This window comes from Sceloporus undulatus, chromosome 3 (genome assembly GCF_019175285.1).
Source record: "Sceloporus undulatus isolate JIND9_A2432 ecotype Alabama chromosome 3, SceUnd_v1.1, whole genome shotgun sequence".
Lineage (NCBI taxonomy): Eukaryota > Metazoa > Chordata > Lepidosauria > Squamata > Phrynosomatidae > Sceloporus > Sceloporus undulatus.
The window spans coordinates 198,580,071-198,598,291 of record NC_056524.1 but is presented as its reverse complement, the minus strand read 5'-3'; the positions used below and the strand labels follow the sequence as shown (position 1 = coordinate 198,598,291).

Genomic DNA, 18,221 nt, shown 5'->3' with positions numbered 1-18,221 from the left:
TAATGGGGACATCTGCACCACAATGGAGGTCCCCCCCCAATAAACCAATAAATAAATAACAAACAAGCAGGACATACTAAAACAAATGACAGTACTTGTCCATAGGGAATCACTGGAGAATACTTGCCCATAGAGAATAATAGGAGAATACTTGCCATAGGGAATCATAGGGGAACACTTGCCATAAGGAATCAATCGATAACACCTCTCCATGGGGAAACATTGGAGAAGACTTGCCCATAGGGAATCACTGTAGAACACTGTCCCAATGTTTCCCTTTGGACAAGGACTGTCATTTGTTTTAGCACTTACCTAAACAAACATAACTAAATAAGCAATTTCCCCCCTCTGGACTTCTAACCCAGTCGCTTCCAAAAGGGCCCCCCCTTCTTCTTGTTGTTGTTGTTTCTCTGTGCTTCCAAGTGATTTTATTGTCTGACTTTTGGCAAAAACTATCATAGGGTTTTCTTGGCAAGTTCCTTCCGAGGGGGGGTTGCCACTACCATCCTCTGCAGACTTTGTGAGAGAGAGTGCCTTACAGTTTGGGGTGCCTTGTCCTCCTTCAAGACATCTCTGGCCACCCTGAAAGTCTAGGACACAGCTGGTCCTAATGCAGGAGAAGGATGGGAGAAAGGAAAGAATGGGGGAGGCAGGGAGGGAGGAGGCTGCCTCCCTCCAGCCCTCTCTCTGTCTCTCTGCCCTCGGAGCAAAGCAGGTCGGAAAGGAGTCTTCTTCTTCGTGGGGAGAGATAAGAATCAGGCGTGACGTCAAGGAGGGGGTCTGGTCAAGGCAAGCTGCCCAGAGGCGCTGGGTGAGAGTTCTGCCAGGCAGAGGAGAAGCAGAAAGGCAGCATCAGCAGCAGAGGACCAGACTGGACTCCAGGAGGAGGAGGAGAGGACTCAGAGAAAGTAAGCCTGGCAGAAGGGAGGGAGGGGGGGAGAGGCGATAATTAGGCAATTAGGAGGCAGTGAAGCTGCATTAGTGCATCCACACTGGAGAATTAATTCGGGTTGAGTGCGCTGTAAGTGCCATGGCTCCATGTTATGGCATTCTGGGGGTGGTAGTTTGTTGGGGCAAAGAGAGAGTGCACAATAAGACCTAAGGGGGACCTCTCATGGGGGTTTTCTTGGCAAGTTTCTTCAGAGGGGGTTTGCCATTGCCTTCCTCTGAGGCCGAGAGAGTGTGACTTGCCCAGGGTCACCGAGTCGATTCCCATAGCTTTGCAGGGATTCGAACCCTAGTCTTTCCAGGGTCGCAGTCCAGCACTCAAACCAACTCCACCACCCTGGCTTTTGCAGGCTTTTCTTGGTTAATAAACTTGTACATTGCAAAATTAGGGATTCATGGGTAGGGTTTTATGGGCTTTTCTGTTTTGGGGTAATAATAATAATAAAAATAACAATAATAAATTTTATCCCGTCCCTCTGCACAACCAGAGTAGTTTACAGCATTAAAATATACATTCCATAATACAATCCCCCAGTCCCACCCCCTTAAATGCAATTAAAGCAATTACAATTAGAACATACTTAAAAACAACAACAATAATAACAGATAGACAGTAACTGTAGCCAATCAGAGGTCAACAAGTTGGGTCTTCTTTTGGTAGTTTGGAGCATGTTAGCGCAGGTGCCTAGATGATTTTGCTGGGACCCAATCCTGGATCCTATAATTTGCAGGTACTTGTGGAGTAAACAAGTGTTTCTAAAACATGTGCAGAGTGCACTTCCTTCACCATTGGCTATTCAACTCATCTGAAATCAGGAAGCAGCATTTTCAGGATGGAGAGGGTACTTCTGGATAGGCTGAGTTTATGGCTTTATTTTGGACAATGAATGGCTCACATGTGTAGTGACCGACTGAAGAACAGCACAAGACAGTCCGTGTGGAAATCAAATGACTTACTTTGCAAGTCTTCTGTGTGTATTTTAGGTGGTAACAAATATCTGTGCAGAAACTGCTCTGATGAATGGAAGCGGCAACCAAACTTCCACTATATGGCTGGTCAAAAATATATTTTGTTGCTTAGATAGTAATGCACTCTGGAAACCTATTTTATGGATCAGTTCCTTGAAGTGATTGTGATAAGATCAGGTTAGAATTGGATTGGAAAGCCTGCTGCAAGAATCAACAGGGAATGGAAATGTGGATCAAGACAACTGAATGGTGTGGGTTTGCCTGTGTTTGGGTATTTTATTTTATTTTCACAGTGACAGGTGCCGCTTTGTGCAAACAGCATGCTTATCTTGTGTTTGCAATGTGGTGAATACAGTGCCCACCTGTTGACCTAGACAGGGTTGGTAAATCAGCCACAGTTTCCCTTTTGGATGGTTAGAAAAAGGAGAGACTCTTGCGAGCAGTGCATTGGTGTTATAGTATATGTATGTGTATTTTATGCATAGTGTTTTAGCTATGTTGTAACCTGCCTTGAGTCATGTGGAAGGCGGGTAAGAAATAAAATTATTATTATTATTATTATTATTATTATTATTATTATTATTATTATTCCTGTGTGTCTTGTCATTGCTTATTTGTGTTGCCTGCCTACTCCTTGCCTTGAAGCAACACGGGTAGATCTGGTACTCCTGATGGGTAGCATCATCTGGACATAACACAATACCTAAGGTTCTGGGCAGTAAAATGTTAGTCAAAATGTGCGTCTTTACAAAATGTACTTGTTGCTAACCTCAGCTGTTTATTGTTTATGCAAAAGGGGACAAGAAGATTCATCAGTCAGAAAGTTTAATTAGAGATTTTTTTGGAGAGGTGGACTGGCTGAAACAAACTTTAATTAAGAGGAACTTTTTAAAAAAGGAAATATATTTGTTTTGGATATTTATGATTAAAATTTAAATAAGATTTTGTCCTTAAAAAGTGAAAACAATGCATATTTATTGATCACTCATGGGAAAGATTGTAAATGAAGTGATAAGCGACTATAGAAAAAAGTCAGTCACATAAAGTGGGTGGCAAATTAACCAGTCAGAGATGTTTTTTAAACAAGTCAGTCAACATTCATATTCTTTTTATATTTTTATATACCTTGGACATCTGGACTTCCTTTATGTCTAGTGCATTTATCTCTAAGTACTTCATAACCAGATCTTGCCCAGTTTAGGTGTTTTTAAATCCTGCTTTATGAAAAGGGCAGATTGCTCCTACCATATATTAAGCAGGATTTGTACAAACCATAAGAGGTTAACTGAGAAAATCATGCGTGGTTTCATTAGAGAGAAAAAAACCCCGCTTATTTAACCAGAGATTATAAGTAGGTCCCAAATGCAGAAGCAACCATTGTCCCTTCCATATTATAACTAGGAATGCAAGAGAAGCAAATGCGTCTTACATTTGTTGTGGCAGATTGGGAATCAGGTTCTCTCTCAAGAAGACCACTATGAAAACAAAAAAAGATAATGCTTTTTAATTCTGGATTTGCACTCAAATATCCCCTTTTTAATGTTTGCAGTACAAGACATTACTCAAGGGAAACTAAACCATGGCTTGGAGTGAATTTAGTGTCCTCAGCTGGCTCAGAGAGAGTCGACAATCCCGAAAACTAATCTTATTGATCGTCTTCATTGCTCTGCTCTTGGATAACATGCTACTTACTGTAGTTGGTAAGTACTCACCCCCTATACATGCATCTCCATCCTACATTGTATTGTATTTACTTATTTCACAAATATTCAAGAGCCCAGGCAAAAATGGATGGTATTCTGAAAATGCAACTGACTTCTATGGAAAGAAATCCAGTCATTTGGAAGGTATTCCTAAAACTGTTTTTTAAAATTATGTTACTACAGTGCTGTTATTATATGCCTACCGTACTTTCATGTATATTTACACATTGGGCGATACCTAGGAAATAATAATAATAATGATTTATTTATATTTTCCCGTCTCTCCCAAATGGTTGTTCATCAGAAAAAAGAACACAGTAACAGCATCCTTTTTTTTTATTTCTACATTAACTTCCTTTGCTTGTGGTTTTGCAAACCAAACTGACAGAAAAGATAAAGCTTGAGACGTATGTTTCCTTTCGATTATCTTTTTTCCCTTCTTTCTCTTTATGAGAATATTTAGTGTTTGCAAGCCACAGTATTTAGTCATCGTAGATCTTGAAAACAGGGACGAATTTAATTAACTTGCAGAGCTGCCTGTTCTTAACCAATCTTAGTCAGAGCAAGAAATATTGTACCGACATCAAGGTGGAATGCTATCTGACTTCATCAGTGTATAATCAGTACCAAATGCACTTTAAAGCTTGGCTTCGCACACACTTAGCTCATAATGAAACCATCTTAAATTAATGCAGTCCTATATTTGCATGTCTACTTATGGAAGAAAGGTTTATCTTGGAATAACACAAGAATTCTGCTCTGACTCACTTCTGGGAAGGAAATTGCTGTTGATCGTTTGCTCTTATGGCTGTTGGAGAAATTGTACATTCTGTTTTGAGACTACAGAAAAGGGGACCTCTGTACTGTAAAATAAAGCTATGACTTTTTTCAAAAAAGCATTCGAAAATTAAATTGCTAATACATGCAATTTCTATGGCATGACAAAATGTTATGAGGGACCAGATACACACTGTTCACACTCTTCTTAGATAGCTGTCCTCCCCATCTCTGATTTTTTTTCTTTTTAAAGAGAAACTCAGAAACCCTTTGCACTTCTAGTGGATGCAGGGGGGTAATTTCACAATGTTTCTACCTCCCTGCAACAGTGGGGTCCAAACTACATGTTATGCAAATTATAACAATTATGCACATTATCCATTTGTGTTTCAGTTGTGCAAATTCAACACATTAATAGATACATTTTTCCTGTTACTGTGTTTCAGCCTTTGTATGTATGATGTTTATAGTACTTTACCAATTTTTCTGAGAGAACGTGCTACAGAGAAATGCTAAGGTGCTGAGCGTGGAAGAGAGAGACCCCAGTTCAAATCTCTCTTTGGTCATGGAATTTACCATGAACCATCACTACCTCAGCAATTCTATGTTAACAGGGTTGTTGTGGGTATTAATAGCAAGTCAGAAATAAAATGACAAAGTAAAGTGGCTGTGTATATTCCTAGTGTGGTGGTTACGTTAGTAACTTCCAATATTACTGAATTCTCATCAGTTTATACATTTTAAAAAATTTGATATTTTTTTTACTGATGGCAAGAAGGGCAGATTTGGGAGCCAAAATTATGGATTTTTATATCATTCATAGATAAGTTGTGGATAAAACCTGGGGGCATGTAACAAAAGGATATAAATGACCAAGCAAAGGAAAACAGTGCCAAAGAACTTATAAAGTTCCGGTAGGCATAACTGTTTGTGCTTGCTGTAAAGGCTAGATGGATTAGGAGGGAACTACACAAAATAGTGGTTGTGTGATGTGTAAGGGAGGCTACCAGGCACAGGTGGGGCTACAAAAATGCACACATGTCAAAAAGGATAAAAAGACAAAGCAAAGAAAATGGCAACTATTGGCAATGATGATAGCCTTTAACTTTAATGTGATAACTTTGTCTGATTTTAATAGAGAAAAGCTGTGCACAAATGTCTTATTCAAATCCTTCAAAGCCCAATTGCTCTCTATAATCCTTTAAGGAAAAGCACCACATAGCAGTTACCACTGCCATTTCCCCACCCAGGTATTCCAAAAGGTCCGAAGCAGTGCCATGGCAGAGAGAATAGCAGGGTTTGGTGCTTCTTTTAAGTGCCCCAAGGGTGGACTAAGCTCTCACCTTTCACCACTCTACTTAGAGTGGATAAATCAATCCAGATTTTTGGCATCGGTTTTTTAACTAACCTTTTTAGACTTATACATGACTATATACAGTAAGCAAATATCACAGGAAATGTGAAAATAACTTCATCTGATTAACAATGAGAAATAAAGCGGAAAGTAAGAACAAACTCAGAAGCCATGACATCTTCCCTTGTACACCTCGCTTTGTACCTCCTTCTCTTGCTCCTTGCACCCACGCTTTACACTCCGTACTCTCTCTTCCCTCCTTTTCTCTTTCTTACCTCACCTCATACCTTCACAATGCATCCCTCTCTTACTCTGCAGCTACAGCTCTTCCTTCCTCTCTTTTTTCTTGCAACTAGGCCATACTCCCCTCCTTTGCACTCCTTCTTTTACTTTATGCTTCTGCCTAAAGAAGAAACAAATGTACAAAGCTGCCACTGCTGATTTAAAGAGAGGGCAGGTAAGAAGGCAGATGAAAGAACTGATGCCACTCCTAAAGCAATACAGGTATCAGAGAGAGAGAAAGTAAAGTGGTGGAAAATGGTAGCAGAGGTAGTGGTGGGGGCTAGGCAATGTGAACAGAGGAAATGTCAATAATGGGGATGATTCTTTTTTCCCCATGTCAGGTAATGGGAGAAGCCTAACTGCCCCTCATAAAATGGAAGTTGCTTTTTTCTTACATAATATTGCTTCATCAAGTCATTAAAACTAAGAGACTCCATGGACTCCCTAGGCCTAGAACTTTTACTCTGCTTTGTTGAATCCCTCCTCCTTCATTACAATGGCTTCATTGCTTTCTTTGCAACCTTCACAAGAATCTCTGCAAAGCACACTTAGGGCCGAAACAGATAGCCTGGAAAAGCCAGCTTCTAGCCAGGTTGGGGGTGTGGTATTTAGACATGCCATGACCCCAAGATGCCTAGAAGCTACACCGGCAATTACGGTACATGCCAGCCAGTTTCAGGTATGGACAAAAGAGTGGTTTTTTCCACCCCAAATAGGAGCGGATTTTTTTCTGCTCCTATTTGGGGCAGAAGCTGTCTGGATCAGGGCTGTGAGTCTGTTTGCCGCAGCCCTGATCCAGCCAAAATGAGGTGGCTCCAAGCTGCCCTGTTCAGGGCCGTCTGTTTCGACCCTTAGCCAGGTATTCCCAACTTGACTTTCCTCCACTGAGTTGTTACTTAGGGAACTGGAAAATGGAACTATTGAGAGAACAGGTCACAACAATCGGTCATAGGTGTGACACTTCATTCATCACCTAAACCAGTGTTTCCCAAACTGTAGTTCTCCAGATGTTTTGGACTTCAGCTCCCAGAATTCCTATCTGATGGCACAATTGGCTAGGGCTCCTGGGAACTGAAGTCCAAAACATCTGGAGGAACAATGTTTGGAAAATACTGATCCAAAGACACTCAAAGTCAGGATCAGATTTCTTTCTTGCAAAACAATTGGGAGAGAAGAGTGATTGTATATCTTCTTGCCATAACTGTACAAGGGCTAGAGCAGGGGTAGGCAACCTGCGGCCCGTGGGCCGGATGCGGCCCGGCAAGGCCTTGGGACCGGCCCCAGCCCGGTCCTGCCGCCGATTGCCACCGGGGCCTTTGGCGTCTCGTGCGAGGGGCATGGTGGGGCAATTGTCTATAGAAGCCTCAGAAACATGCATTTATCTTAATATTTTTTAAAAAATCAGCAATTTTTTTCACGTGTCCTCCATTTTTTATTTAAAAAGTGCCCTCCATTTGAAAATTTTGTCCTACGTTTCTCCCGGTTTATTTATTTATTTAATTTTTATTTAATTATTTAATTATTTATTTTTTGGCTTTGGCCCCCCAGTTGTCTGAGGGACAGCAACCCGGCCCCCGGCTCAAAAGGGTTGCCTACCCCTGGGCTAGAGATTGGCTTTAAAAAAAAAAAGCTTGGAATTTGGGCCAGATTCTGGTTCAAATGGGTACTGGGGAGCATGCTTAGAACTGGAGTAAAATCCAGCCAGCTGGATAATATGGCAGCTCTGTTGATGCTCAAGTCCCATTATATACCAAGGTGTAGTAAAAAGCTGTCTCTTATTTAAGTACTATACATAAGTTTATGTAATATTTGTCCCTTGAATGTATCTTAAAATGAAATCTGTTGAATGTAAATATTTGAAAAGCATATATGTAATCTCATTAAACTGAATCTAATATCCTGTATCATACTTATTAGGTTCAGTCATAAAGTGTTTTGTGCTTAACATACTTAAGAGCCTATGTTATAGTTCTGAGATCCAAGATGTCCATCAGGCAAACCATTACTTCTGCATCCTTGTTTGCTCTTGTTTCCCACCTGCTCAGAATTGGACGTCATAAATTTATTTCCTATGCCCATGATTCAGTAGCATATTGAAGCAGCGTAATGGCTTTAACAATGATTTGCCAGTGATTTGTAATTGGCCACACATAGGGATGTTATGTCCTGCCGGTAGGCGGGACAAACCCGCTTTTGGCACTCCAGTCCTGGTCCCGGTCCGGTTTTGCGCCAAAGGTAGGACTGCCCCGCCCACGACCACCCACCTCCTCCTCCTCTGCCTCCTTCTTTTCTTCTGGCCGCACGTGGCTGCTCATGCAGCCGGCGGGCCCTCAGCCACCGCCTCCTTCTCCTCCTCTTCCTCTGGCTCCGCCTCCACCTCCCGGGCCCAAGGCAAGCGCCTAGCGTGGTCGTGCGGAGGAGGAGGTGGGTGGCTGCCTGCCTGCTGCCTTGGCGCACGGGTGGGCAGGGAGCGCACCAGGCCAGGCAGGCACCTCCTCCTCCTCCTCTGCCTCCGCCTCCCGGGGCCAAGCCAAGCACCCAGCGCAGTCGCGTATTTGTCCTATATTTGTCCCGGTTTGGAGGTCCAGACTTATGGCAACCCTAGCCACACATCACACGTCCCACTGACTAAATCATGATACATGAGCTTCAGTGTGCATTCTGCTTATGTACCCCCTTCTCTTCCACATGTTACTTTGGAAACTTTTGGTTTGCTTTTCCTTAAGTGTAGTTTGTTGTATCAAATTGTGATTACTTTTAATTGTTGTTGATTTCCAGTGAGAGATATAAAATGTCTAGGAATTTTGAAGCCATAGAAAAAGGTTTTTTTTTTGGGGGGGGGTTACTAAAATATGTATTAGAGGCTATATATGTTTATAAGCTGAAGGTTACTTTGCTTTAGGAACGTACAATGTCTTATGTATAACTTTTGGCATACAGTTATCATGTTTGGTATATTGAAAATACAATTTATGAGACAAATTGAATAACACTTATTCCCATAAAAATAAACGGGGTGGGGACCGAAACCAGAAATTGCAGTGTTTTGATGCAATACATATCTTTATTAAAAAAAGCCTGTTGCATAGTTTTTAGAAATATTTTGAGGCATTGCATATATCTTAAATATTTTATTCATCATTCTAAAAAAATGTTCCAAAATCCATTTTTTCAATTTCATTTTAATGTTATGTTTTTCCTGGGTGTGGGGGGGGGGGGGGGGGGAGGAGAGGGAGGCTTTGGAAAAATGAAAAAAAGAAACACTCATCCTTTATTTTCTCCCAATTTTTTGTTCTTACTTTTGAGTCTTCATAGTAAACAAACCAACTTCATAATGATTTCTGAAGCTGGCTTTCTGAAATTAACCATGGTTAATAGCACTGCAGGGTCCCACTTTGATGACATAGGAAGCTTTCAAAGAAAGCATAAACAAACATTTCCTGAGTCCTCCTGAATGGACAAGAAAATGCGATTGGCTGCAACCTGTGCACATTAAACTATGGTTTAAAGGAATGTAATCTGCATACGGTTCGATGTAATGCAAGAACACTGCCTTAGTTAGCACTATGACTTATGATTTACAAACTGGCAGGCATTGTTTCAGCTGTGGCTTCAGATCATTGTTCACTTGCTTCAAACGACATCAGTTTCTGGGTGCTCACAAGTTCATATATTAAAACAAATAATAGGTTCAAGGCATATCTGAATCCGGCCATAACTTTTCTTGCTTTTCTCTGTAAAGAAAACTGTGGGATGACTTTTTGATGTCAAGAATTTTAAGTATGATTCCACAGTCATATTATATACATTATTATGTAAACACTCATATTTCGACAGGGAATGCCTGTGTTCAGACCTCACAGTAAACCAGATTGGTTCATGACAGGAACGTGCTGCAGTAAGACTCCAGCTTGCACAATTTCTTCTCTGTTCATCTCCTTTGGCATGGCCATGAAGAGGAGATCAGAAGTTTTCACATATTTTATTTTACTATCTGCAGTGTAACATTGTCTCTTAAAAATAACTTGTGTTTACAATAGGCTGTATAAACTACCATATATACTTGTATACAAGTTGACTTATTGGATAGGTTTTAGGGCCAGAATAATGGCTTTTGATATGATCTGTGGATAAGTCGAGGGTAAAATGTAAGAGAGGAAAAGGTTTTAACATCAGTTTGAGAAGGAAGGAAGTGGAGGGAAATGGGGTTGCTTGGTGGTCAGGGGAAATCCAGAGAAGGAGGAGGAGGAGGAGGAAGAAAGGTTTTAACATTGGATTAGGAAGTGAAGAAAGTGGAAGGAAATAGGGTGTTTGATGGTCAGAGAGATCCGGAGGAGGCGAAGGAGGATGGAGAGAGAAGGTTTTAATATCAGATTGAGAAGGGAATCACCACACACACACACACACTCGCACGCCTGCCTCGGCAGCTTTTTCAGTCTATCTCAATCCATGTTGACTGTGTTGACCCATATATAACTTCCAGTGCACTGGCAAAGTCCCAGTGTGCACTGGCTCTATCCATAGGATTCTCCTGTGATGGCTAAAATGTGGTATTTTGAAATCCAAAAAATAACATCCAAACAATGATACCTTTATTGTGAAGTCAAAGGCTTTCATGGCTGGCATCCATAGTTTTTTGTGGGTTTTTCGAGCCCACAAAATACCTTTATTGAGCCAACCAAAATGCACAATTACATTTTGTACATTTACACCTAAAATACAGTATTTTGGTATGTTTGGATGTTACTAGATTTGCTATATGGCCAACATGGCTACCCGTAGGTGGTTTTTTGGATTTCAAGATACCACAAAGGTAAGCAATTTTTTCTAACATTGGGACTGATTGGCATGCTTTACTGCTACACCACCTAAAGTTTTCCTGATGCAAAACATGAAGACATTTTGAGAAATTCAGTGTTCTCTACCTACATAGGAGCCTGTGGCTTCACAAAGGAAGGAGACATGCTGCATTCTAAGGAAACATCTTCTTTGAATTGCAAATGGACATTAAATTTCCTTCACTCTGAAAATCTGCCAGTGCCCGCATGGACAAAGGGGGAGGTGCCAGCCTTCAGATAGCCCTCCCTAACATCTGAACTAAGACCAGAAACAGAAAATGCAGGCCTATGACTAACACCTTCAATTTCTTTCTCCTGTTTGCCTGATGAAGAAGCCAGTGTGACTTTGAAAAGCTTGCAAAATATAATTGTGCATTTTAGTTATCTTAATAAAGGTATTATTGTCTGGAAATTATAGGATTTGCTATAAGGCCAACATCCTACCCCTAGGATGTTTTTTTTTAGAGTTGGAAAGTAAGCATTGCGTCTTGTATCCCTTATCCAGATTTCCCAGCTTTTCTGCTTATACTTTGCCTTCTCAATGTTTTCCCTTTTTTTCTGTACAATTCTCTTGACTTGAAAGCACAAAGTAGCTATATAAATAGCACCAAATTAACATTCATTTATTATCTTATTGTCACTGGGATTGCTCTTACAACAGCAATTGACCAATGAGTGAGAACCAGTTTGCTTTGATGTTACATTCATGTCAAAGTTACCTTTCTGCTCTTGAATAGAAAAATATCCCTCTGTAAATATATTGTCATATCACTGGTTACACAGTAATATGCATGCTGTGAAAGCCTTTCATTTATCACATCACAAAGGTTTCTTGAATAAATATAATTGCTGCCACAATAAATAAATACAGACGTTTGCAAGACACAATGCATGTAAATGACTGTTGATTTTGTCACCAATATTCCCTGTTACATGTGCTGCATCACCTGTTTCTATTTTATGAGTTCTCAGTTTTTCCTTAATTATTGACACAGTTAGAATACAGAATGCAATTAAGATTTTAAATCAGATGGGAAATTTATCTTCACTCTTTATTCTTTTTGTTTCATTGACTCCTGTGGTAATATGGAATGTATTAGTATTTGATCTACATATGGGTGTTCAATATCAAGTGCACTAACATGAAATTTAAAAAAAAACTCCCTTGAGACCACTGAACTACATTATATGCAATATAATTTATTGTTAATTCTTCCTTGAATTAACTAGCAAATTCACATGAATGCATTCTGGCCCCACTTTCTTTTCATTCAAAATTAAGAGAAATTCCTCCCGTCTGATAAACTCCTAAATTCTATGGTTTGGAACCAAGCTTAGATCCAGTCATTGCTTATGCCATTGTGACACCCTAGGCTGAGCAAACTGTGAATGTATATCTGTTAATATTTCCTTTGAGAGGTTGAGTAAGACATTTGTATATACAGCACATAGAGAACTTTGGGGGAAAATTTTTAGAAGTCAATATATTATTCATAAATGTCAACTATTACCTCTTGGGTACTAAGACAGTTCTCACACATGTATACTGTTAACAAAGGCCTGTTACAGACAGCCAAAATAAAGCTGCTTCGAGTCACAGTGGAGGTATGGTGTTTCAATGATGCGTGCGTCCTAAGAGTCCAGAAGTCACACCAAAGCCATGCTCCAGCCCTAAGGACTGGAGTGTGGCTTTGGTGTGGCTTCTGGACTCTTAGGACGCATGCATCATTGAAACACCATACCTCCACTGAGACTCGAAGCAGCTTTATTTTGGCTGTCTGTAACAGGCCAAAGCCTCTAACAAAGAAGTTCCTTTTTACAAAGCCTTTTTACATGCAGCCAGCCCTACTTTTTCTCCTAACCCTCTGTCTAGCAGGAAGATTTTTTTTAACAGCATCAATGTTAGGATGATGGTGATGGAGGGCTGGAGAAACACTGAGCTTGATGTTGCATTGCAGCAAAATATCTGCAGTAAACACGGCAATAAATCTTGAGCTGGGAAAGAATGGGATTTTACTGTAGCTGATTGTACAATAGCTCTCTGCCTGCCTACAACAGGTAAGGTGAACAGCAGCTGCCTCCAGACTGTCTTACAGAGCATGCATGAACAGCAAAACAAAGAGAAAAAGGGGTAGAGATAAGCTTCCTTCACCACCTCCCATTTGCATTAAAGTAGCATAGGCCTATAGTTTTGGTCACCAAAATGGAAATCGTAAGAGAAATGGAGCCTAGTGAAGAAGAAAAAATCATCCCTGGATGCATTTTGGAAGAGACTCGCAGGTTGCCGCTAGAAGGTTCAAAACATTTTTATTTACTTATGCAAAACAAGCTAGCCTGATTGTTTCATTTTCCATGTCCATGTTAGTTTTGGATGAAAACATGTTGAAACATACTGAATTTATCCCCTCCCCTTCTCTCTCTCTCTCTCTCTCTCTCTCTCACTGTTTTGCAGTGTGGTGCAGGAAACTATTCCTGTGCTTTCTATGGGACTATACAGACTGCCCCTTTGGGACGGCATGCAGCCACCCCTTTACTGGCCTCATGCTGCGGCACTGATCCAGCGCTCCTTTTTGTGCCCTTGAAAAGGTGCCATAGCTTTGGCACTACACCGTTTGGATGCAGCGCCAGAGGTGTGTCATCATGGCACATGCTATGTACACTGGCGCACACCAAAATGGCACCTGGTGGCAGGATCATGGCATCCAGCATGCGGACACTGCACCGTGGCTCCGCCCACAGGCCGGTGCTTTTCACTGGTCTGTACAGGGCCTATGTTACTTTTGCCTCTGGTAAAAAATATCTGTTAAAGAAGTAATGTCCAGGGACGCATCAACTTTGTTAACTGGGGTATACCTGTACAGTCAGCTCGTGCCATATGCAGGCTTCCCTTATGCAGCTTTCACCTTATGCTGAAGCCGCAGTACAATTTAATGAATGGCACATGTGCTGTGCTGCATGCATGCACCCCATTGCATTCAATGGGGTGTGATCATACGAGGTTTTCCCCTTACACAGGTGCGGGGTCCGGAACGGATCCCCCGTGTAAGGGAAGGGCGGACTTACAAGCAATATGAATTAAGAAAGGGGGAAGGGAATCATGCACCTGCTTTGGTTTGCTTCTGAACTTTCTCCATGTGACTCAGCTAATGAGGACGCTATAAATTATCTACGCTTCCATGTTTTCTGACAAAGAATACCATACAATTTGAAAGCTAGCATACTTTAATTATCTATTGGTCCAGTAAAAGTACAATTTCATATTTATTTTTTTATAACTTGATCATGGAATTTCTGTATTTCTCTGCATTATATTTGCTGTATTTTTCTTTATTTTCCAGTGCCAATTATTCCCAGTTACCTGTACAGCATTAAACACCAGGAAAATGCAACAGAAATCCAAACCATTAGGCCAGACACACCGTCAGTAAGCCGGAACAGTTTTCAAAGTATTTTCTCCTATTATGACAACTCAACAATGGTTACTGGAAATCATTCTGAAGGAACAAGGCCAGGAGATTTTTATCATGCACAGACAGAACAAATGGTGGTAAATATGACTAAGACACCATCATCAGCACCCGACTGCCCCAAGGAAGACAAGGACCTACTAAATGAAAATGTACAAGTTGGTTTGCTGTTTGCTTCCAAAGCAACTGTGCAACTCCTCACTAACCCTTTTATAGGGCCAATGACAAATAGGTATACCTTTCCTCTTATGTACTAAAATGGTATTTAATATTGATCTGTCATTTTGTGTATCTGAATCTCAGACAGAGATTTCTCTTCAGTTATTCCTACTGCACATAAGTTAGCATTATATGTGTAGACTCTTTCTATAATACTGTTATATGCCTGCAGTATTTCCTAAATAACAGGGCTTTCAATGAAGTAACTGTCAATTACTTTTACTAATTTTCACTTCCATTCCTTTTGTACTCCTTGAATGGTGCTTTTGTAGGAAGAGTGAAATCCTTTTGACACAGTGCAAATATCAGGATATGTGAAAAGGAAATAAAATATGGAATAGTCGTCAGTGTGGCATAGTAGTTTGTGCATTGGACTATGACTCTGGAGACTAGGGATCAATTTCCAGCTCAGCCATGAAACCCACTGGGCAACTTTGGCCAAGTCACATGCTCCCAGCCTTAGGGGAAGGTAATGGCAAACTTCCTCTGAACAAATCTTGCCACAGAAACCCCATGATAGGGTCAAAAATGACATGAAAGCACACAACTACAAAGTTATACTGTACTTGTAAAACTGTTGTAAATTGATTTAGATCTTGGAATACCCTAAAGGTACCAGCTCCCATCTGTTCTTGGAAGCTAAGCAGGATCAGCTTTTTTTAGTATTTGGGTGAGAGACCACCAATGAATACAAGTGGCTGTAGGCTATATTTCAAAGGAATCACCTCTGAATATTCCTTGTCTAAGAAAACACTATAAATTCCATAGGGTCATCATAAGTCAGCAGATGACTAGAAGAAACATGCACATACCTTTTTCAATATTATTTCATATGAATACAAGAAAACCCATGATAGGTTTGCCTTAGGGTCACCATAATTTGGAAATGATTTGGGCTTCATCTGCATTGCTGAAATAATGCAGTTTGATACTGCTTTAACTGCCATGGCTCCATCCTATCGAATCCTGGGATTTTTAGTTTGCTTTGGCACTGGAGCTCTTTGGGAGAGAAGGCTAAATATTTCACAAGACTACAAATCCTATAATAGCACTGAACTATGGGAGTTAAAGCAGTGCAAAACTGCATTATTTGTGCAGTATAGATGCACCCTTAAGGGCACATAACAATGTTCAGTACAAAGTATAAAGTTGGAGATCCTGTACTTGCCAACATGATGGTTTTATACTTTCACCTTTCTGTGATAGGTGCTAAGTTGCTGCTGTTTTGCTGTAAATAAAAACTAGGGAGTTGGTTATTTCAAGCTGCTTGAAGTACAGATATGTAAGTGACAAACATGGGAGCCAAGCCAGTATTTAGTATTTCAAAGTCTTATATGCCACCTTTCAGATTAAAATCCTCTTTCATGGTGACGTCATCATCTTCTGTTGGTGAAAGCAATGTGCTTCATAGCTTGTGGGCTGGTCAGATCACAAACAGAAATGACTGCAGACTGCCTTAGGCATGAAGTGGTAGCTTTTATATTTGGCGGAAGCTGAATTTTATTTGGCAGGAGCTTTTGTGGGTGCACTTTGCCACAACTGAAGGAATAGCATGCTTAACAGAGTACCAGACTGTGTTTTCAGCTCAGTAATATAAAATGTTTTGTAGTGCACAGTATTTAATTTTCTCTTCTTACATCATGGCCAAAGTGTGTTTTCAAAGAGGAGTGGTAGAAGCAATTCTGTACCTACACTGCACAATTATAGCAGTTTGACTTTAACTGCCACATTTCCATCCTGTAAAATCCTGAGATTTGTAGTTTATGAATGTAATGTAGTAATTCTGTACTGCATTCCTTTGGCCAACAGCACTAGAGCTCTCTAACAGAGAATTAGAGTTGAGCCTCGCCTTATGCAGGGGATCCGTTCTGGACCCTCCCGCGTAAGGCAAATTTCACCTATGCTCGAGCCCCATTCAAATGAATGGGGTTCGTGTGCGCGGTGGCGTGCATGCGCCACAGGCATGCACCCCATTCATTCAAATGGGATGCCCTGCCCCTCACACTCCACATGCTTCCTGTGGCTTAAGCGCATATGCTCAAGTCTGCATATAGCGTGCCCGCATATAATGCGGGTGCACTGTATAGACTGGGCCATGACAATTAAAACAGTATCTGCTATAAAGATATACTATGGAAACATATTCATTATGTTAAAAGTAAGGTATTTTATAAACCAAATAGTTTCAGTTTTTAAGTAAAAAGGGGCCTCGTATGAGCAAAACACAAGAAAACAATATACCCCCCCCCCCCCAGCCTCAACATACCTATTCAAAGTACTAGGATTAGGGAGTTCTGACAAAACCATATACTGTGATTAGAAACTAAAGTTGTACACAGTAATTTACATTTCCTAAGGCTTCAACCTTTGCTGAGGAAAAAAATGAATATAAAAAAATGTCAAAGCCAACCCTGTTAGCGTCCAGCTTTAAATAAGCAGAATAGCAGAAAAGTGCTCTTGTCTAATTATGGTGTCCTAAGAACTGAGACTGACTCCAGAAAACAACAGCAGCGTGGTTTGTAATTTAAAACAGAAGTTTACTAATGGCTTTAATCTATATTTACATAGAAGCTACATCCTAATCTAGCTAGTGAATAGTTCTGGTAAAAGAAATATTTATCTCAACATCTTTTTAAAGAAAGTTGAGAGAGCAGGAAGATGGAAACATAACAGCCCAGTTGAAAATATGTTGAGAGACTGTCAGTTCGTCTCAAAGGAGGAGTGACCTAAGTCACACGATTAGTTTGAATGAGAGAGAGAGAGAGAGGGAGGAGAGAGTTTGCATGCAGGAATTCTCTATCTATCTAAGGAGGGGAAAAGAGAATGGAAAAATCTTGTAGCAATCCCCTTCTCGTTCTCTTAGACCAATGTCAAGGATCTTCATCCATTCATGTAATCTTTGGAACTGATCTCTCTCTCCGTAAAGTAGCTTGTTGCCACAGTTACAGCAGTTTGTTACCACTTTTCCATGGCTCCATCCTCCAGAATCCCAAGATTGTAGTTTGGTTAGGTTCTTAGAATTCTGTGCTCTAATTATTCCCCTGAATTATACAGTAGTTCTTTTTAGCAGTGTACTTTTTCTAAGTACCTTACCAAACTACAAATTCCAAGATTCTGTCATTGGAAAGATTAAAATTACATGAAACTGTTATAACATGGTAATGTAGGTATTATTATTATTATTATTATTATTATTATTAACCTTTATTTATAAAGTGCTGTAAATTTACACAGCGCTGTACATACAATCTTTTTAATTAGACATTTCCCTGCCCTCAGGCTTACAATCTAAAGATACACGACATAAAAGGAGAAGGGAAAGGTGGTGGGGCTAGTATATATGTATATTAGTAGGCTAATACATATAATACGATAAAACAGGCATCAAAAGAACATCAAATAGCAAGCGACAATTATGCAATGCCTGGGAACGCTTCTCTGAACAGGATGGTCTTCAACTCTGTTTTGAAACTGGTTAAAGAAGTGATGGCTCTTGCTTGCGGGGGAAGAAGGTTCCAGGAGTGAGGGGCAGCGAGTGAAAAGGGGCGAATCCGGGATGGGACAGAGGAAATCCTGGGCTGGGACAGCAGCCCTTGACTACCAGAACGGAGGGTCCTAGTGGGAAGGTGAGGAGAAATAAGGTCTGATAAGTAAGGAGGGGTCA

The 18,221-nt window shown here is 40.5% G+C and overlaps 1 protein-coding gene across 1 annotated transcript in view; it reads left to right on the top strand.

The window, feature by feature from the left end:
- The first annotated feature begins 819 nt into the window (after positions 1-819).
- Positions 820-18,221, top strand: part of SLC18A2 (solute carrier family 18 member A2) — a 54,733-nt gene continuing 37,331 nt past the window's right edge. The window contains exons 1-3 of the mRNA XM_042457037.1: positions 820-908; positions 3,467-3,617; positions 14,210-14,570. Of these exons, the coding sequence (XP_042312971.1) occupies positions 3,497-3,617; positions 14,210-14,570 (482 nt within the window). The 5' untranslated portion in view covers positions 820-908; positions 3,467-3,496. The remainder of the gene's footprint in view (positions 909-3,466; positions 3,618-14,209; positions 14,571-18,221) is intronic.